The sequence below is a fragment of the Pelmatolapia mariae genome, linkage group LG15 (genome assembly GCF_036321145.2).
Source record: "Pelmatolapia mariae isolate MD_Pm_ZW linkage group LG15, Pm_UMD_F_2, whole genome shotgun sequence".
In the NCBI taxonomy this organism is placed as follows: domain Eukaryota; kingdom Metazoa; phylum Chordata; class Actinopteri; order Cichliformes; family Cichlidae; genus Pelmatolapia; species Pelmatolapia mariae.
In genome coordinates this window covers 16218894-16240101 of record NC_086240.1, presented here as the reverse complement: position 1 = coordinate 16240101, position 21208 = coordinate 16218894, and the positions used below count along the sequence as shown (strand labels likewise).

Sequence of the window (21208 nt, the reverse complement as noted above, 5' to 3'; positions counted from 1 at the left end):
ATTTAATGTAATCTTTCTAAATTTTTAGTCATTTTTTTTCAGAAGTTTGAGTTAGTAAGTCAAAATTTTATACAATAACCTGAAATTTTGACCTACCTTTATTTTGAAAGCAAATGTCCCCTGTTTCCAGTTTCTCAGTATTTATATTTAGTCAATAGCTGCAATCCTCCAGCATGTTAAGTGCAAACAACTACTTCAAGTTATTTTCTCAGTAATGTGAGTAAGTAGGATTAATTTTTCAGATAATCACCTCAGATCTTTACTTATGGGTGGAGAAAGCCCCAAAACGTTTTACAGTTTGTTCGAGTGGCATTTGCCAGGCAGTAGTGAAACTTTGAAAACAAACTAGAAATGGAGAATGTTTCCAGCAGTGTGGCAGGGCTTTTACTTTTGAACGTGAACATTGTCGGTTTCCAGTTTGTGTCCATCTTTATGGTTGAAGGTCAAGTCTTTAAAAAAAGAAAAAAGCAAACACTTCCTTCATTTTGAGTTATTTTCTCAGAAGTTTAAGTTCATAAGTGAAAATTTTGATTCATGAGTGTAGTATAAGTATTTAAAAATGAGCGAGCTAAGTGTATAAATATCATGGTCCTTGTTTTCTGCTGGGTTTATTGTGCCCCTTTGTGTCTCTACTTTTCTCCACCCCCCGTCCTCTCTCTAGCTTCATGCACAGTGCTAGTGTTAATTACTTAGTTGGTTACTTCCTGTTTTACTTGAGTTTTCTCTGCTTATTTAGGGTTTACTTCCTGTTTTTGTCCTTGCCTCACCCGTGCCTGGTTATTTGCACCTTTGTTCGATTGCTTTCAATCTACCCACTGTGTCTCCAGGCTTGCCTCTAGCTTTGTCAGTCATGCTTCACAGTCATGTACTCACTCTTTTTTTTGTGAGGATTCCTGTGTCCTGCATTTAGATTACCTCTCCAGACGAGCTTCTAACAATAAATTCAAAGAAGACATTAGTTAAACTGTTGGCACTGATTTGCAGTTGGAGCAAAACATCTTACAGAAGAGGCAAAGAAGCTGTAGTTGATGTGAAACAGTGAAAGAGGCTGTCAAAACTCAATTACAGTGTGAAATGAGAAAAACCCTGACGTTTCAGTTTGACTGAATGAAGCCAAAGTGTCTGGTTTAAGTTTGACTTCTTAAAGCAGCTGGAGTCATTTAGGCTGGAACGAATTTGAGCTAGAAGATATATTTTTTTAACATTCAAACATTAAACCCGAATGTATTTGTCGAGTTAAATAACAGGCACTCAAATCGTTTTAAATGTCACTCAGTTCATGTGTTAATTTCTGTCGTGTCATCATCGGACGTCCTATCAGCTTTAAACTGGTGGGTGAAATCTGATTTTATGCTGGCGCAGTGACGACTAACAGTTCACCTCAGCTCTAAAATGTGTTTACCAGTGTTGGCTACCCTGTTGTATCACTGATCTTATCACACACAAGTATTTTAGGATTTTCTCAGTGCGTGATGTTGCTAAACTAAAATACACGCTGAATTGTGAAACTCCTGTTTGTCACATACTGTCAGTTTGTACAAAAGTTTAGACAGGAAACTGAATTTCCATCCAGCAAAATCCAAAAGTAAACAAAGGCAGTCACGGCGTGACAGTATTTCCGAGGGAGGCACCATAATGCATCGACAGCCTGGGCTGACAGTTTTCTTTTTCTTTCTTTCTTTTTTTCATTTTTCTGTTTTTGTTGGACCCTCGAAGCTCAGACAGTTCGTGCAATGATAGTCACACAGCCTTAACGATGAGCAGAGAGTGATTTTGGAAAGCCGGTGTCGGTGCTTGGTTAACATCTTGCTCATTCAATTAAACTGTCTAATGAAGCTGATGAAAAAGATTTCCAGTGACGGTGAGAGTCATAATTGGCCCATTAAGCTTAAAGAGGTAAGATATGTTTGAGGCTGCGTGTTGTTTGCGTTGCAGACTAATGGAAGAGAAGCTGATAAATATGCACAAAGTGAAGAAGCATATAGGTTGACAGGCTGTTGAATCTTTGGCAGTGTCCCTGCTTGCCATTGCTGGACATGTTGCTTTTCAAGCTGTTGAGTCTGCAGTAAGCCCATCTGTGCCATTCCCTGTTAGAAACCATCAGCAGCAAAATTTTTCCATTTATTAAATGCTCAGCATTAAAAGAGGAATAAAGTTAATAGCCAGATGGGATGAAATACTAGAGGGAGAGGCCAGTGTTTTGCATGTTAAAGACTAAAAAACAGCAATTAGTAAATGGGCTAATTTGTAATTTAAACACTTCTCTCTCATGTCTTTGCTAAATGAATGCATGTGTGAGAAGTGTCTTCCAAGGTTACATAAGGTTGAGATCTTCCTGTTTAGCGCTAAATGTGTCTCTGAGTCTGCACCTTGCTGAAGACAGGAAGTGGTTTGGGTCTTTCATCTGGGCCAGTGAATACCGCACCTCGATCAGTCACATTTTCCATGCTGAGTGTCAAAAAAAAAAAGAAGGGCCTAACCACTTCACTGTGTTTGAGATCAAAGTTTGACATTATCTCACAACAGATACACGAAGCCACACGCTGTCATGTTTTCCATGGTGTGACATTTATGAAAGGAAGACAGTTATTATAATCCAGTTCAAGATCTCACAAAAGAGAGAAAATGGTTGCCACATTAGCTTATCGTCCTGCTGAGCATTCAAAACGAAATAGAAAAAAAAAAATCTCACCGCGTCACTGACATCATCAGCAGCAGAGGCAGCAGCAGCAGCATCCACCTGCTGCCAGTTTCCTATGACAACAGGTTTGAGAGATTAGAGATATTGATTTAACTGTGTAAATGTAAAAAGACAGATGCTGTAAGCAGCATAGAAAATGACTATGAAATGATGAAAATGAATGACTTGGACAGACGTAAAAGCAAAAACCTGAAGGCTAAATGCTATCAGTGACTGTGGGAGGTCGTATTGAACTTTTGTATAAGTGGTTTTTGCAACAGAAACATTTTTTGAGAGCATAATTACATCATAAGTATCAAAAACGCAGCTAAAGAGACATTTCTGAAGAACCGCTGGATGGGATGAACTGCAGTAGCTTTGGTGATCCTAAAGAGTTTCTGCTTGGGGTCATCATGGAATCTGAATTTTAATTTAATGAAGTTATGACCCCATACCTATTAACTTTGAAGCGAAAGCTACACTGTCGTCAGATGATGTCTGATCATCTTCAGTCAAAACCTCAAGCATCCAGTTTTCACACGACCCTGTGCAGACCTGTGATAAACTAAGTACACCCCCAATTCAGTGTCAGCTATAACATAAAGTAATTGTTTTTTATATGACTTTATCAGTCACACCATTGTGAAGGAGTGTTAGTCCACTCCTCTTTGGTGATGTTACTTGAGTTCATTGAGGTTTCCACAGCATTTCGATGTGGTTGAGTTTCAGACTTTAGCTGACCATTGGAACAGCTTGAGCCTTTCCTTTTTCAGTCATCCTGTTGTTGCTTAAGATCATTGTCCTGTTGCATGACCCGATTTCAGCAAAACGTTAGCTGTTGGACAGTTAGCCTCACATTTGACTCCAGCATACTTTAGTATACAGAGGAGTTTGTGCTTTACTCTGATTGCAAGGTGTCCAGGTCACGTGGAACTGAGTGTGACATTTGGTACGAGGTGTTTGCGCCGATATGCTGTGTGTGGTTTTCTCCAAGCGTGGCGTTGAGAACATCTTCACTTTGGTCATGTCTGTCCAAAGGACATTGTTCCAGAGGTCTTGTGAATAGCTCATTTGCAACTTTGCAAACCTAAGCCATGCTGTCATCATCTTTTTAGAGAGACGAGGCATTCTCTTAGCAACTCCCCCCAACAAGCCACACTTGTTCAAGAACATTTTAAATTTAACATGGTAACTGAGGCCTGAAGAGTCTAGGTTATAGCTCTTGATTTTTGTTTTGCAGTTTTTTGAGCATTGCGTAGTATGACCTTGAGAAATTGCGTCAACACACACTTGAGTTCTCCAGACCAACAAATTCCCAAAACTTCATCTACAGGTGCTCACACTTACTGATGCCGATGCTCAATTAAGCAAGTGCATTTGATTTTTTTGTTACTAATGCTCTCAGTTCTCATTGAAGCAGTAAGGGTGTTTTTCACAGGACTCTATGCAGAGCTGTGAAAAGCTAAGTACATCCTTACCCTTACTAGGATCAAACAAAGACTGTAATTGGTCAATATACAGGAACTACAAACACAAACCAGAAATCCCTGACCTACAGATTCAACTCACATCACATTGATGTACATCAACTCACATGCATCCATTTATCAGATTCTGAAAATTATAATAAAAGCAAATCAGTATAATAAAGTTAAAATCAGTGCAGTTTTTATTTTTTTTCAGTTTGGTTTTTATTGTTTAAAAATAGTTTAATCTTAAGTCTATTTTTTATTAGTTTCAGTGGTAGTTTCATGATTTACTACATATTGTATTGGTGGTATTTGCCAGATGTAAGATTTAGAATATTTAGTACAGATATCAAAATATCAAAAATTTGATTCACTGTGATTTACATACCTCAGTCCTAATAAACTGTTTCCTCAGATTTGTCCTTTCACTTAGTGTGAAAAAAGTGTGAAAAAAAAAGAAGAAAAAAACTAGTTTAGTTTTTTTCACACTTGTTGTAGCATTTAGTTTAACTTAGTTAGGTGTTATATCTACAGAGTTGCTGATGTGAATTTTGACACATCTTTTGACACTTTTGTCATATTTAACATAAAGGGGAAATGTTTTTATACGAGTACTTATGCAGTGCCGTATCTGATCGTTGCAGCTTGAGCATGAGCAAACTTTTTTCTAGTTTGGTTAACTACTCAGAACACTCAGAAGAAAGGCAGATTATGGTCTTGGTGAAATTCATAGAAAGTCTAGAGGTGACTAAAACCACAGTCTACTGTATCTTTTAGATAAAATTTACCTATTGTGCTTACAGTGATTATTTGTACATACGATGACTTCAGGGTTTCATTTATCACATGAGCATCCACCATGTTACTACACACACACACACACACACACACACACACACACACACACACACACACAACTTTATTGCATATGTATACCTTGCTTGTTCAGGGTTTGACCCCGTTTTGCCTTCAGAACTGCAACAATTCGTCATGGTACAGTTTCAACAAGATACTGAAAACATTCTCGAGAATTATTTAATCAATTCTGATGCTCGGTTTGAACTTCAGCTGGTTGTCTTGACCATGTCTATATGCTTAAGTGTACTGAGCTGCTGACATGGGACTAGTTAATTAGATATTTGCATGGAAAGTTAAAAACTAAAGACCTAATAAAACATGGGCAATGAGAATATATACGTACATATATATTCTCTGATATGTTCCACAAATACTTGCCACTCGTTCTAAAACAATATAAAAACAACTCTGGGACCAATTTTATCTACTTGAAAACATACTCAGAAAAATATGTGTGTTAAAAAAAAGACAAAGGTAACATTAGGATGTTTCGTCATCTGAAATCTTTCATTCTTCAGCTAAATAAACTGGGTGTTTCTAGGAACCAACATTCTTTCCCTTTAACCTGCCAGCATCTAAAATCTACTTCGCCACATGCCATTATCAGAAGCTCCTGATCATAAACACTTTTAGGAAATCGCTTTCAAACATTTGATTGTATAGATTTGGTTCCTGGTAATTCGTTGCAGCTGCTTGATCATGTAAACAGTTCGTGTTGGTGTAGACTGAAAAACTCTGACAGAATCATGGTGTCAGCTTGACAAATATTTGGTCCTAATCAAACCAACCACACCGGCAGAACTGGTTAAATTTACATAACTGGTCAGGTCACGTACATCATATGTCTGACTTCCCACTAGACCTCTAAAATGTTGTTCCAAGCTCCTGTTTCTCACTTAACATCTTATTTTAATACCAGTAAAATGTGACTGGCCTTCATAAGCTCTTCTTGTTATAATTTCACTCAGTTTTTTAGATTTTTTTAAACCCCCTTTCTGTTTGTGGTTGTTGTTACAGTGAATAAATCATTAATGGATAAGAATCCAAGCACCCAAAGCGCCCACATATTTTGCACAGCTCTCTAAATTTTCTGTAGCTCTTATTTTAAATACCACGACTAGGTAAATGTCAGCATTACAAACTTACTTGCTGGCATTGCCTTGCTTATGAGCTTCATGAGAAAGCAAATTTCAGGCAGTCTAGTGGGTCTTTAAATGATTTCTTTTGCTTTTAAAGGAAAACTCCTTCAGCCCATTTCTTCCAATTTACTTAGAAAAACATGGTATTCCCAGAACCATCTCAATGTCTTTCTAAACCACATATATATAAATTGATGTAAAAAAAAAAAAATTCAGGGATTCTTAATTCTGTCTATTCTTGTTTTTATTATTTCACTACCAGGGATCTGCTATTAATAAACATGGATGTTCTGCCAACCCACCCTGTATAAATAAAGGCTAGATAAAATAGCAGATAGTTTTAATCTTACCAGGTGTTCATAAGCAGTCTGAGTATACCGGCTTGTTTTGTGAGAAATACACAAATGATTCAGTAGTACATATCTGCTAAAAACAAGTTAGCGTGATAAACCATTTTATTTCATCTTCACACATTGCTTTGCTAAACAGAGTGCTTACAATAACATAATATTATAGTATGATACCAATAAAATGGTCTTATGAGTTTGGCCTGGGGTGCTGGTTCACTTACACTTAAACACAGTGAAACAGGAGTCACTGGGAAGCCAATCAGCTTTGATCATCTGCATCCATTTATAAATAACTGTACAGACTGCTAATAATAGAAGTGATAATACATGCTCTGCATTGTTTCGGGTTGCCAGTGACGATAAATAGAGTGCTCAGATTATATTTGGGGTTCGAAGCCAACGAGACCCTTCCACCACAACATAGGTCCCCGTCGTTCAGGGGCTGCGCAGCCAGCCAACTTGGCACTTGCTTAACAACACTCCTGCCAAAGACACCTACTTATTGCCACCAATAATACTGCCACCCCATTCTGCATACAGGTCACTTGTGTTGCGTTACACAAGAAGGCCAATCTCTTTTATTCTGCTGTGTTTTAGCACTGAAGTTCAGTCCATCTGTGGTCTGATCCAGGGAAAATTACATTTATATGTGATCACATTGAAAGTATACTATTACGTACTTAGTAGATCAATCTGGAGCCTTCATGTAGCATCACACATAGGAGTGAGTGTTATTATTGCTAAATATTCATTATATAATTTATGTCTACATATAGGTTTTCTAGGATCAAATTCAGGTACATACCAAGGAAACCAAGCTTGAAAATACATGTACTTTAAGACACTTATAATTTAAGGCACTTTAGACTTGGCCTGATTTTTTAGACCCCTATTCCTTCTTTTATTTAGAGTCTATTAACCTAGAAAGGTTCATATTCATTGCATTTATTGTAAAGAGTATGTTTCAACTCTGGCCCTTTTGGTGACCTTTACCCCTTTGGAAAACATCAGCTATGGACACCTAATTCATAAATGGCTTGAGATTCAGTTACAGTTCAAGTATTTCGTGTTTGAAAGAGAGTTGCTCAACAATCTCAAGCTTTAATGTCAACTGCGTGAGTCCATGAGTGGGTGAGTGGAGATATTCACCTGTCAGAGCCCAAAGGAGGAGTTTAGAAAGGTTAGAAAAGGGTGAATGGAATAAGGACTGGGTCTGCTATCTTTAAACACCTGCCCACACTAGTAAGTTGGTTTAACTTGATTTTTACGATATGTTGGATGGCTTATTTTTTGATATCCTTTGAGTTATGGTCAGATGCTGTGCATCTGGATTTAAATTTCTGTATCAGACTCCCTGTTAGATCATGACTTATGGTTATAGGGCTGTTAAATATATCTACCTCTGAGTAAGGGAGGGTTGTAAGGAAGATGATCATATGCTGCTGGAGAACATGGGAACTTGAAAGGCAGGGGTGTTCCAATCTGTAGAACAAGAATGAGCAATTAAGTGTAATTATTAGGGTGGGTGGGTATTAGTATCATATACTGGTATAAGACATGAGAATATCCTTTGAAGACATTTCTTTTGGAAAATTGGTCCCCAGAGTTACAGAAAGATAAACAAAATATGTTAGATGAGTGTACATAGCCCCTGAAGTATAGCACCAACAGTACTTAGGACGCATAAACAGCTCTGGGATATTTGATTACAAAGGCAAGAAATAATTTTCTGACTGGTGGCATGAGTGACTTGCTGACTGATACAGAAAACTGCCGAAAAACTAGGCAAAGTGTGGACATTGAAGATGGTTTTTGAGTTATCCCCTATGCTAAGTCGGCCATTTTGGAGCACTGTAGGGATGTAAAATTACTAAATGTAATGGCTGTTCTCAGAAGACTTGAGGTCAGACACTTTTTACACAGCAATCTGAATTTAAATGATGATTAGTTGAGTCAGAAAAACTGTGGAGACGATTTATTACTGTGGTTACTCACCACAGAATTGTGTGCCCTACCTCAGTGATGTAAAGCGAGCCTGAGTAAAGACCAAAGAGCAAATTAGAGGAGTCACTGGAGCTTCTTAACTTCTCTTATGAGTCAATTTTTATGCAAATTATTAAGCAGATGAGGAGACTACCCTGGAGAAGCTTCTGCTATGCAACAAACCATCACCACATATCTGAGGCAATGGGCAAAGCAATGAGCTTATAGCCATAAGTCACTGGTCTTCTTTTACAACACATGGATGGCCAGGTCCGTTGCTTACCTAGGGAAAACCTGACACCAGTGACCACTATGGGACGAAAGCAAGCTGGCAGAGGCAGTGTGATGTTTTGAGCAATGTTCTGCTGGGAAACCTTGTTGATGTTACTCTGACATGTACCACTTACCTAAGCATTGTTGCAGACCATGTGCACTATTTCATGGAAATGGTATTCCCTGATGGCTGTGGCCTTTTTCAGCAGAATGATGCACCCTGCCACAAAGCAAAAATGGTTCAGGAATGATTTGAGCAGCACAGCAATGAGTTTGAGATGTTGATTTTGGTTCCAAATTCCTCAGCTCTCAATCTACTTGAGCATCTGTGGGATGTGCTGGACAAACAACCCACCTCGAAAGGATGTGTTGCTAACATCTTGCAGTTCAGGTCCCATAGGTCACGGCTGTTTTGCCAACAAAAAATGGACTAACGCAGTATTAGGCAAGGTGGTCATAGTGTAGTGCCTGATCTAAGATAACACTTAAAAACACTTTTGGAGAGGCCCAGTGCTTAAACTTGATTGGGCTTGAGCCCTTATGACCAACATGCTGTGACTATGGCTACTCGGGAGCAGCTATGTAAAAAAGAAGGGCCTAAAATTAGGCTGTTGTCTTTGTATGTGATTACTGGTGCTATAGGAGGCTCAAAAAGGCTGTTAAATCTAGGTGTTAGAGGCACTTAATTTATCCAGTGGCACTTTCAACAGTTCAGTGAGTACTTTCAATAAAGATGTGAAAGATACTGTGACCTGGGTAAGCTCAGTTTATGACCAATATATGGGGCCAAAATATAATAATAAAAACATTTTTAAAAATGTACTTATGTTTGGTGGAAGACAATGGTGAACACTGTATCAATGTAAGAAAGAAACAATGTACCATTCTTTTTTACAATGAAGATCTAAACCAAGACGCGGGCAAACTATCTATTCATTCTCTATTTCAGTAAACCAGTTCTGGCAGTTGTGTAGCATTCGCTAAAGCCTTTCTGGGTTGGCAATAGGCCTTTTTTTTCAAGACAGACGTCATGACTTGCAGTAGGAAACAGGTGTTGCTCTTGTTATTTAAATGTCTACTGCGGGGGCGGGGCTTCCTAGAAAACGAAACACTTCATATGAGAGGTTAACTGACCACAATGGAGATCACCAACAACACAAAGTGAGAAGATGCAGTGTTATTTATATATTGGTCTAACTGTGTACGTCTTCAGTCTGTCTCACCAGGAAGACATTTATATTTTTGCACTTAGTTACTCATATGAAAACTAGCAGAAATACTATGCAGAATAGAAAACAAAACTGGCTGCTTTATTACCACCACAGCTGGCTAATCACAACATGAACTGTGTGATACTGTCAAACTGTTGGTTTCGGAAAGTTATTCGTATAAAGGTTAAGTTATACACACCCCTACTAAATCGACACAGGGAAGGTGGAGGAGTGGGTGTATTTTTTTCATTAAACTATGTGATAAACAGCTGAACAGACAGCCATCACGGCAGGGCCATTCTCAGGATTTTTAAAATGGGATGGCACAGGGGGCCCCACCAGAAATGAGAACATCTGATCTGAAATACATCACATGTACCGCCCTGTGCCCTCATTATAGACAGTGTGTGTGAAACATGACAGGGGCACAAGATCCTAAAAACAGCTTTTCATTAACTTTAAAAATCAGTGAAAGAAATATTTAGATTCTTAACTTAAGTCAGTCATAATTCTACGTAAGCACAACATCAAAATATATTTAACACACCTAAAATAAAAGTGCAATTATTGATTCATTAATGTGTTAATCTAATTAGCCAATCATGCCAAGACAACTAGCTGAAGTACAAAGTGAGCATCAGAATGGGGAAGAAAGGTGATTTAACTGATGTGGGATGGTAGCATTTCAGAAACTGACCAAAACCTCAGAGGAATGTTTCCAACATCATGTTGAGTCTGTGCCACAAAGATTTAAGACAGTTTTGAAGATAAAAAGAGGTTCCAACCTAACAAAGCGGTTGCTCAATGTAGATTTTAGACAAATGATGAGACAGAAAGGCTTTAAAATAAATTATATAAAGTAAAATACTTCTATCAAAAATATAAAACAAGCATAAGTCAGTTAAAAACTGAAGCAACACAGCAAACAATTTTTAAAAGGAAAAAAAAACTGATGTTGTGGCATAACCTAAACCTCTCTTTCAGTAGGCTCTTCACTATAAAACACTATAATCTCAGAAAAGATTCAGCTTTTCCTTTTCCTACGGTTTAAACGCTCTATTAGACTCCAATAAAGCTCAATGAATGCTGTTTGTTAAAGACTTTATGAGCAGCGCGTGAAGGCACCGTGCCTTCTTCCTCGAGCCTCCTGGAGAGACTTTTGATTGGCTGCCAGTGACATCATCTGTACGCGCGGACCGGAGGCCGTTGAAGCGACAACCGCCCCCCCCCCTCCCCTCTCAGCCAGCCACAGAGAGAGGCAAGCAGCTCGGCCAAATCCCTCCCACCGCAGGGCCGGCCCTGGATGTACGAGGAGGATCAGATTTAATATTAATGAAGTCGCGCATTGGCTCGTACTCGCGTCATTCCCACTGCGCGACTTCTGTAGGCTGGCAGACTTCCTTCAATATTATTTCTGGACAGCAGGGTAAAAGTACTAAAAAATGTTGCCGAGCCACAACACTGGGACGGACTGAATGGAGGCCACGTTGTCGGGGAGCGGAGATAATAAATCCGTCTACGGTCAACCGCGACACTCACCGGTAAGCAGAAACGCAGGGCAAGTTTGGGAATCAGTGGCACAAGTTGTTCTTGAAATGCACGGCCATAGAGATTTCACGCGATTCCATAATTAATGAAGAGGAATATTCAATTGCTGGAACCATTTTGAGTATATATCTATATCTATATAGATATAGATATAGATATATATGTATGTGTGTGTGCGTGTGTGTGTGTGTATTATAAATTCTCTCTTATTTTATAAGCCCCGCAGGCTGAATGGGCTTCAGTCCTGACAAATGCGGCAAAGTTACAATCCGTACCTTATTTTTTTAATTTTATTTATTTATTTTTGTTTAAATCAGTCATCGCGTATTAATCTTTTTAGAAATTATTCACGGCGGTGGTGTGAAATTGGATTTCCTTCAGTCTGCAGCTCATCTGATCAGTTAGTCTCCTCCTGAAAGCCATATCACATTCTCGGCACGTTCTCATGCCGGTTTTTTCAATGAATTTGGCCATGAATGATTTCTGCTTTTGCTGAACCTGCACCGTGCATAAAGGATGGCAGCGGCCGGGACAGGCAAAGCTCGGCGGGTGTCTTTACATAATATGCCAAGATGACATGCTTTTAAAATGCTCAGGCTTCTGATCCAAAGGAAATGCCACCCCTCTTTTTTTGGTACCCCGTCTTTCCATTTGGGTGAGACAAAACTGCAGCGTAGCATTGATGCAGTATTTTATCTTTTTTTCTTCTTCTTTCTCTCTTTACCTCTTCCTGTTTTTGAATCAGCCACACCAGAGTTGGGATGAAAAATTAAGCATCACTCACGTGTGTGCAGTATCTGGGGGATGATTCATATTAATTACACCCAAAAGTGATTCAGTTACAGGAGAGTCTTGATGATTTCACTGTTTATTATTAGTGGCCGGTCTGTCACACCTAAATTTTCCCACCAACTTGGGTGTCGCCCTGCAGGTGTTGACATTACTAATATTTGGCTTCTGCAGCCGTTTCCTAGTTTGCATGGTGTTCAGACAGACGAGGGGACATCTTCTCGCAGCCGGGATTAATTCAAAAACTTATCCTTTCCACAGAGCGACTTGTTGAGTTCTTCGTGAAAGTCCAGTCCTCGGTCTCCCCATGCCTCCATCTCCCCTCGACGACAGAATTGTGGTGGCGCTGCCAAGGCCAATCCGACCTCAGGAACTCCAACTACGCCTGGACACCAGCTACCTGGACTCCATCACCACCAGCAGCATCGACAAGACCGTAATCAGCACCACCGTGGTGAAGATCCGGGCGACGGCCAATCTTGTAACGTATATGCCCTCATCCAAGGGCTCCACGCGCTCATTGTCGTGTGGATGCAGCAGTGCCAGCTGCTGCTCTGTCACAACCTATGAGAAGGACAGCCAGAGCCTCAGCCACAGCCAGGTGAGCGCCAGTAGCCCCAATCTCAGCTACGCCGGGCCCCCTACCCCAATGGTCAGCAGCCATGAAGCATTAAGTGCCCCCAGTCTCGCCCCTGGCACGCCGAAGGCCCTAGCCACCGTGAGGGTCATCCACCCCAATGAGCTGGCCAAGCGGATAACCTGCTGCCCCATGGGTCACCCTGTGGGGCCCGTGCCGGTCATCATTGACTGCCGGCCCTTCATGGAGTACAACAAGAGCCACATCCGGGGGGCCGTGCACATCAACTGCTCTGACAAGATCAGCCGGAGACGGCTGCAGCAGGGCAAGATCACTGTGCTGGACCTCATTTCCTGCCGTGAGGGCAAGGACTCTTTTAAGGGCATCTTCTCCAAAGAGATTGTGGTTTATGATGAGAGCACCACGGACCCGAACCGGCTGACATCCACTCAGCCTCTACATGTGGTCCTGGAATCACTGAGGAGGGAGGGCAAGGACCCAATCATCCTCAAAGGTAACACCTGAAGTAGAAGCATCAAAGTGGGAGATAAGTGAAAAACAAGCAACTAATGAGGGCTTTCATTTACAAAAAGGGGGTAGAAACCGCAATTTCATGGGGTTTAGCCTGACTTTGTAGCAAGTGTCTGATTTAATCAGTGCTAGAAGCTTAGTCGCAATATAAACTAACATGGAACAAATGTGGTAGAATAATAGTGTGTTTAAAGCCTCCTAAACTTTTGTCTTTATTGTTCGGGCCAGCTGATTTTCTTTCTGTTTTTTTTGCCTGTCACCACAGCGTTTTAGTTTTATCACCCAGCGCTTAAGCCTCACAGCAGTTATAACACCACAGATAACAGCTTCTGCATCCACTGCCTGCATCGCGCTCATGCATAAACATATGCACACGCTCTTTAAGAGCTTTCTATATGACTCGCTCTCACCTTTTTTTTCCCTTTTATTTTATTTTTCTGTTTTTTGCAGAGAGCTAGAAGCAGCTGTTAGTAAATAAGGCAGCCTGGTGAGATAGCAGTCCCTGGGTCATTGCCATGTTTTCTATCTTTGGTTGGTGTGTTTGAAGCTGGAGAAGTATGTCGTGTTTGGTGGGTTTGGGGGTTGGGCTGCGAGTGTTCCTGTATGCCTCCCAGTCACAGCCTAGCCGTAAGATCACAGCACCTTGATCTCGTCTCTTCTCGTCTGTTGCTTTCACTTGTTCCTCTGGTCCTCCTGTGTACTTTGATAGACGAGGCTTCTCCCCAGTCTCTCATCCTGCACGGGTGTCTGTCTGAAGCTGCCTCAGTGGGAGGAACAGGCAGACTGTCTTGCTCTTTCTTCCTCTGGTTTAATTCTTGCAAAATGCGAGCATCCTCTCTGCTAAAGGGGATCAAATAGCACAGGCTCACTTTCCTCTACTTTTATCAGCATCGGTGATGGCTAGTTTCTGCCTTCTCATCACATGTGCATTCTTGCCTGGAGCCTTTATTCCATTCTGCATACATGCATGTTTTATAATATGTAATATTTCACTAAAAACCCTGAACATTTTTTTGTTGCTGTAAGGGCTTTGATTTCTGTATCTTAATGTGCAGCCATGATTATTCTTTACTTCCTTAAATTATTTGTAGAAATGTGTTATTTCAGGCAGCAGTAAAAATAACACATCTGGAACATGCTTGTGCAAATGCTGTTGAATAATTTAGCCATAGTCTGTTATTTTAGAGCTACCAAACATGTCTCCATCATGATTTATTGTAAATATGGCCACGGTGTGTGTCTCTACTTCACTGGAAACACAAGATCTTCCGTCCCCTGCCCCGCTGCAGCTAAAAGCAGATATAGGTTACACCTAATCCGTCAGAATTGCCATAAACAGCATGTCAGTAGTGTTGGAGGGTTTAGGGTAAGGGCTGGAAAAAAGCAGGTCTGTGGTGCGAGAGGTCTTGCGAGGCAGAAGCGGTAGCTTCTGAACAGGAACTGAGCCAGTGGCTTATGAAAGTGATCGAGACACTTCTCGTGTTTTTCACTTTTGTCAGTTTTAGTCGCAGATAATGACAGACAGTCACACTTGGCAGACTTCATCTCACGGCACTGTGCTTCTTCTGGGGGTTCTGCTGTTCTCGGTTTACTATGAAACGGTGTTATCAGCTGAATTTGAGAATAAAAATATGCTTATTCAGTTTGAGCCAGAACTAATTTGCATTGTTCACGTTCTCATTTGCATTCTGCGGCTAGCTAAATTTGTTTTTCCCAAATATAGATTAAAATGGCAGATATTTGCTTGTTACTAATGTTTAATGGTGTAATAATAGAGTCACAACAAATTGCAATAGAGGCAGCTTTTATTTACAGCTAAATATTTTGCTTTTGTGTGCAAAGGAATGTGTATATCGCCTAATGTTTTAGAGCCTTTGTTGAGTTTTTGCTCAAAAACTGGGAAAGCGACTCTGAAACGCTGTCATCTTTAGTCACAGCTAAAGGTGGACAAACATTTATATTTCCAAAGATATATTTTATTCACGGCCACCTGATGAATACAAGTAAAAATGTGCACATTAATACCCCTGTTTTAGTGTTCGTTTTGGTCTATACCAACTTGTGATGGATAGCTTTCCCTTTAACCTTCCCTAATGCTTCCGTAATGTGGCTTTATTTTGACGTTTAACTGAAATCAGCTTCCCAATAAGGTTAGTCAAAAGGACGCTGTTATTATAATAATAATGAGTTACCTCTGCGCAATAGAGGCAAAAGTAAATGGTCAGATTACAGGCTGTAATTTTTCAAATTTAGGTACATTTATGTTACGTAGCCATTTTATATATACACCCTGCTAGCACTGGGTTGGACCTCCTTTTTGCCTTCAGGACTGCCGTCATTCTTCATGGCATAGATTTGACAAGGCGATGGAAACGTTCCTCAGAGATTTTGGTCCATATTGACATGACAGCATCACACAGTTGATGTAGATTTGTTGCACATCCATGGTGTGACTCTCATGTTCTAGTACATCACAGAGGTGCTCTACTGGCTTTAGATCCAGTGACTCTGGAGGTCTTTTGAATACAGTGAACTCATTGTCATGTTTAAAAAAACAGTTTGACATGATTTTAGCTTTGTGACATGGTGTGTTATCCTGCTGGAAGCAACCATCAGAAGATGGTCATTAAGGGACATGGTCAGCAACTCACAGTAGTGTTTTAGGATGTGGTATTTAAATGATGCTCACTTAGAACTAAGGGGCCCAAAGTGTGTCAAGAACATATCCATCATGATATTACACAGCAATCGCCAGCCTGAACCATTGATACGAGGCAGGAAGGATCCATGCCATCATGTTGTTTATGCCAAACTCTCGGCATGCCATCTGAATGCCACAGCAGAAATCAACACTCATCAGACCAGTCAGTGTTTTTTTCCAATCATCTGTTCAATTTTGGGAGCCCATGGAAATTGTACTCTCAGTTTCCTGTTTGTAGCTGGAAACAGGAGTGGCACCCGGTGTGGTCTTCTGCTGCTGTTTGCATACTTCAAGGTTTGACATGCTGTGCATTCGGAGAGGGTGTTCTTCATACCTCAGTTGTAACAAAAGGGTATTTCATTCACTTTTGCCTGTTGCAGTACGGTCTTTCTTCTCTGGCATCAACAAGGCATTTTCAGTCAGAGAGATACCCCTCACTGGATATTGTCTGTTTTTCATACCATTCTCTGTAAACCAGAGAGATAGTTGTCGGAAAATCAAAGTAAATCAGCAGCTTGTGAAACACTCACTTCTGGCACCAATAACCATGCCACGTGCAGAGTCACTTAAATCACCTTTCTTTTCCATTCTGATGCTCAGTCTTCATGCATCAGTGCATTTAGCAGCTAAGGGATAACTCCTTCATGAGCTGGTGGAGACCAAAAGGAGAGCTAAAAGTAGAACAGGGCTTATATTCTTGAGAATGTTTAAATGATAAACTTCGCTTGATATAAATGTGTGTTTAGTCTTTCTGTTGAGAGATAATAATCAGTGAGAGGAAAAATTGTCCTAATAGTTTTATTTCTTTAGGCAAGATTTTTCTAAATGGCCATAAAAATACAGATACAATAATGCTTTAAAAAAAAATAATTGTAAAATATTGTGATTTCTCTAATCTATTTAACAAGAGTTGTGCACCCCCGAAAAAGCCCATAAAAACATTAACATCATGAATATTATTCATCTTATTATTAAAATTGGTCACTTTTTTGGGCATTTTCTAAAAAAAATCTGGAAATGAACTCCATTTCAGTGGAAATTCCCCAAGGTGTTTGAGCGTTGAGCTTGTTGTTGCAGGTCCTGTGAACACTTCCCCTTCTTATATTTACCACAGTGTAATTACTACCATGATAATGAGGGCTTGGCGACTATCATGCCACGTTTAGGGTGATGTCTTTGTTTAACAGTGGGGCTGCTTCACGATGGAAACCGACAGTTGACAGGAGTGTCACCTGCTCTCCACCACAGGGGAAGTTGTATGGTTGTGCGATGACCTCACATGGCATTATGTCAGCCCTTGTACTGTGAACAATACATGAACTGATACTTGGACCCCTCCCCAGAGCTCCAGTGCTGAAGGGAACCTTTGGCTGATGGTATCACTGGCGCAAACAGGTGCAAACCGGTTATTTGGAGAAGTGAAGTGAATAGTGTATTTAAAACTCAGTGCACCTATTTACCTGCACATTAACAGGTAAACAGATGCGCCTGTGTGTACATGAGCTAGTGGAAAATGTCCCGCAGGCAACTTTGGGTCTGGTTCTCAAAACAAGTTCACTTGGCCAATGGCTTCATCCTAATATCTAAATGCAGCATTCAAATCAGAACCAAATATAACAGTGGCGTCTGGGGTTTGTAATGTTTCAGGGCTTCAGAGCTTTAAAGCCAGTTTTTGTTGCTTTTATCAGATGTGTATGCAAAGCTTGGTTGTCCTGCTTAGCTGTTTCGTGTGTCATGTGGTGGTCAGACACATAAGCATGTTTATTTTTAGCAAAACTGCGATCCTGTGGGAATTGAACCTTTAACCCGTGCCATGTCAGCTTCATGCTCTATCTGCTGACACCAAAAGGGTCCAGTCTGGATTTAGAAAAAACAAACTGAAGAAAAAAGTGTTGTTTGAGAGTTTAACTCATTTTTTTGAAGCATTAAACCCACCCTACATCAGCCTTTCTCTCTCCATTCACAGGAGGCCTTAGCAGCTTCAGGCAGAGCCATGAAAACCTGTGTGAGCACTCGCTGCACCTTCACGAAGGCTTGGACACGGGCGCAGCTGCTGGCCTGACGGGGGCTCTACCTCACTCCCTGCCCTCCACCCCGGACATAGAGAACGCAGAGCTGACGCCAATCCTGCCCTTCCTCTACCTGGGGAACGAGCATGACGCTCAGGACATCAAACTGCTGCAGCGCTTGAACATCGGCTACATCCTAAATGTAACCACCCACCTGCCGCTCTACCACTATGACACGGGCCTCTTTGTCTACAAGCGCCTGCCTGCCACCGACAGCAACAAGCAGAACCTGCGGCAGTACTTTGAGGAGGCGTTTGAATTCATTGGTATGAAAATCACCTCTTAGCTTCACAGTACACATTTGGACTCTCAAGCTTGGCCATCTCACTGGGAAGCTGGCGTATTTAAAAAGTCACATGACATAAAACTTTCACTGCTGGTTGCACAGAGCTGTCAGTGGTTAAACAAGCAAAAATGTTGGTTCATAAACTGTCTACATTACAAGAGCTCACATTGTGTCATGTGAGGTTATTGCACATAGTATAAAAATAATCTGTATGTAATGAGTACTTCCTTTTGTGTGTTTTCTTGTAAATCTTCTCGTGACTCACACTTATTTCTTTAAATTCTAGTGCAGGAACCGCTTGGTTAAAAAAGGAAAGGTCATGAATCATCCCTCTGACACTGGAATAGTTGGTTTAGAGCAGCTCGCTCTCACGTCCTTTGAATGCATTCACTTTATTTTCTGAAGGTTATAGACAAAACCTCAGAAATTTGGCATTGTTAGACGGATTCAAAAGAGTTTTTGTTTAGTCTTGGGTTGAAGTATTTGTAAAAGGGATGAACTGATTCACCTTTTTTCTCTCCCTTATCTTATACATACTCCTGTCCCCTCCACGCAATTAAAATTAAAACACAAAGGGATATTTTATGTAAGGAAACAATAGTGCTGTTTTTTTCTCATATGGATGACTAAAGTTTGTTTAAACTGGATGGCTCACATAGTCTGTATAGGCAGGAGCTGATCTATTGAAATTTCTTTGCTGCCTGAAGGGAGGAAGGTCCTAGATCTAACTCACAATCAAAAACTCCACTTAGCTAAACTGAAGGTTTCAAAAGAGCTCCATGTCCTGGCATGTTGGATCCAGTGAATTAGATCTGTAGTTGATGAGCTGCTGTAATGCAGTATTAACTCTTTCCTCATAAAGACGACATTTGACAACCTGCCCCGTACCCCTGATGACGAGTTTTTAAACCTCTGTATATATATCAATAAAGATGAGGTTTGATGACCATTAGAGTAGCTTCCGGGTTTTTCCAAGGGTGGCTGCATAGACAGAGGCCATCCTCAGTAACTTCTCATGCAAATCTAGTCATTTTGTTCTCTAATAAGGCCTGAAACATGACAGAAACCCCTCAGTTCAGAAAAGAGCCTTAAAGGTAGCTCCTAGTAGCATTTCACGGTGTAAAGAGTTAAGTAGATAAAAACAAAACCTTGTAATCTAAAGTTCAGAAAGGTTTACTCTCTGAACACCTGAAGCCACAAAGGAAGGTTTGTTATCCAATCATGTGTGATGACTGGACTTCCTCATGGGCTTTAACTGTTTCCATGTTTTTTCTGCAGAGGAAGCACACCAAGCGGGTATGGGCCTCCTGATCCACTGCCAGGCAGGCGTGTCTCGTTCAGCCACCATTGTGATCGCCTACCTGATGAAGCACACCTGGATGACCATGACGGACGCCTACAAGTTTGTCAAAACCAGGAGGCCCATCATCTCCCCGAACCTTAACTTCATGGGCCAGCTGCTGGAGTTTGAGGACGACCTCAACAATGGAATAACGCCACGAATCCTCACGCCAAAGTTGATTGGTGTGGAAACCATCGTCTAGATTAACCTCTCGACCACTCCCCCTCCAATGCTCGCACTTGTACCAAGTCTCCATCTGCCAGCGGAGACTGGCTGATCTGAGCCAATTTGGAGTGTGAGAGTCGCCGAATTTTTCTTGACTCTTGAGAGTGCCAAAGCTTTGGGTCAGTGGCGAAGAGAAATGCCAAAAATCCCCACTGTTTGGACCTGGCTGAAGTCCCAGAGGAGAGAGCTAGAAAGACAGGAAGCGGTCGGTGGCGAGCTTTCCATTTGTGACTGCAGAGGAGCTTAAATGACGGAGAAGGAAATCTGTTTGGAAAAGAGATTCTGTGCGCTTAGGGGTAGATATTGACAGAAGAAACTCTTAAAGCTCACACTGTGGCACACAGTTTATGTTTGCAGACTCAGGCGGGGTTGGCCACGGCAGTGCCTGTCCAAAAAAAACAAACAAAAAAACAAATAAAGACTTGTTTGGTGTGTTAATGTTGTTTTATTTTTATACAGGGGTTTATGGGGGTGACCATGACAAGCCCACAGCGGCTTACTGTGCAATAATTTCAGAGTGGAATGCAACTGAGACCTTGATCTTATGTGTATATATCGGACTTGATAATACAAAATATTTCCAGCTCTTTGCTGAACAACGGTTTTGATGTTAATGTAAATTACTGTTGTTCAGTTCAGTGTGCATAAGTATGCTGTATTTTAGGCAGAGGTAGGAGATGGGGGGTGGGGGTGGGGCTTATGGGGTTTTCGTCCGCTGAAACAAAATTCATACTGAGTGCGTTTTCTTCACTATCTTCATTTCCCATTCCTGCATCTACATATGCATATCTTTTAGCAATATACATAGTAATAGACAGCCATATGAGCTTTTCTTTTCTGTTTTTTTTAATGCATGGCTGCTGGCAGTTGAAGGAACACTTTGAAATTACAGTGAATATTGTCAAACAGGGCTACTGGAGTTGTTTAATGTAACACAATGGAGGAATATCACTGCCTGCTTCTGTCTCCTAGTCGTTTTTTCGCTCCAGTTCATCCGTGAGCCTGCTCTGTTGTACTGTTAAGTCCCCGTTGTGGCCTCATCTTATGTTCTTGTCAGTGCCCTATATTTTGAGCTATGGTTCAGCCGATTCTAAGGTAGCAAAGTTGAGGTACAAAAAAACACCATGCACTTCCACTCGTGGGTTACAGTTTAATGTGACAGTGAGGGTGGTGGTGT

The 21208-nt window shown here is 40.9% G+C and overlaps 1 protein-coding gene across 2 annotated transcripts; it reads left to right on the top strand.

Moving 5' to 3' along the window:
- Window positions 1-11324: 11324 nt before the first annotated feature.
- Window positions 11325-20689, top strand: dusp10 (dual specificity phosphatase 10). Of its 2 annotated transcripts, none has more exons than XM_063496186.1 (4): window positions 11325-11504; window positions 12562-13391; window positions 18076-18444; window positions 19743-20689. In XM_063496186.1, the coding sequence occupies exons 2-4, from the start codon at window positions 12608-12610 to the stop codon at window positions 20006-20008; spliced, it is 1419 nt and encodes a 472-aa protein (XP_063352256.1). In that variant the 5' UTR covers window positions 11325-11504; window positions 12562-12607; the 3' UTR covers window positions 20009-20689. The 2 variants fall into 2 exon arrangements, with proteins under 2 accessions (XP_063352256.1, XP_063352255.1); XM_063496185.1 differs by having other exon boundaries at window positions 18055-18444.
- Window positions 20690-21208: the final 519 nt, after the last annotated feature.

Bases quoted from the DNA above. Each gene is read 5' to 3' on its own strand.
- dusp10 (XM_063496185.1), top strand. From the start codon at position 12,608: ATGCCTCCATCTCCCCTCGACGACAGAATTGTGGTGGCGCTGCCAAGG. The intron at 13,392-18,054 runs GTAACACCTGAA...ACCCTACATCAG, and splicing joins GGACCCAATCATCCTCAAAG to CCTTTCTCTCTCCATTCACA. The intron at 18,445-19,742 runs GTATGAAAATCA...TTTTTTCTGCAG, and splicing joins GGAGGCGTTTGAATTCATTG to AGGAAGCACACCAAGCGGGT.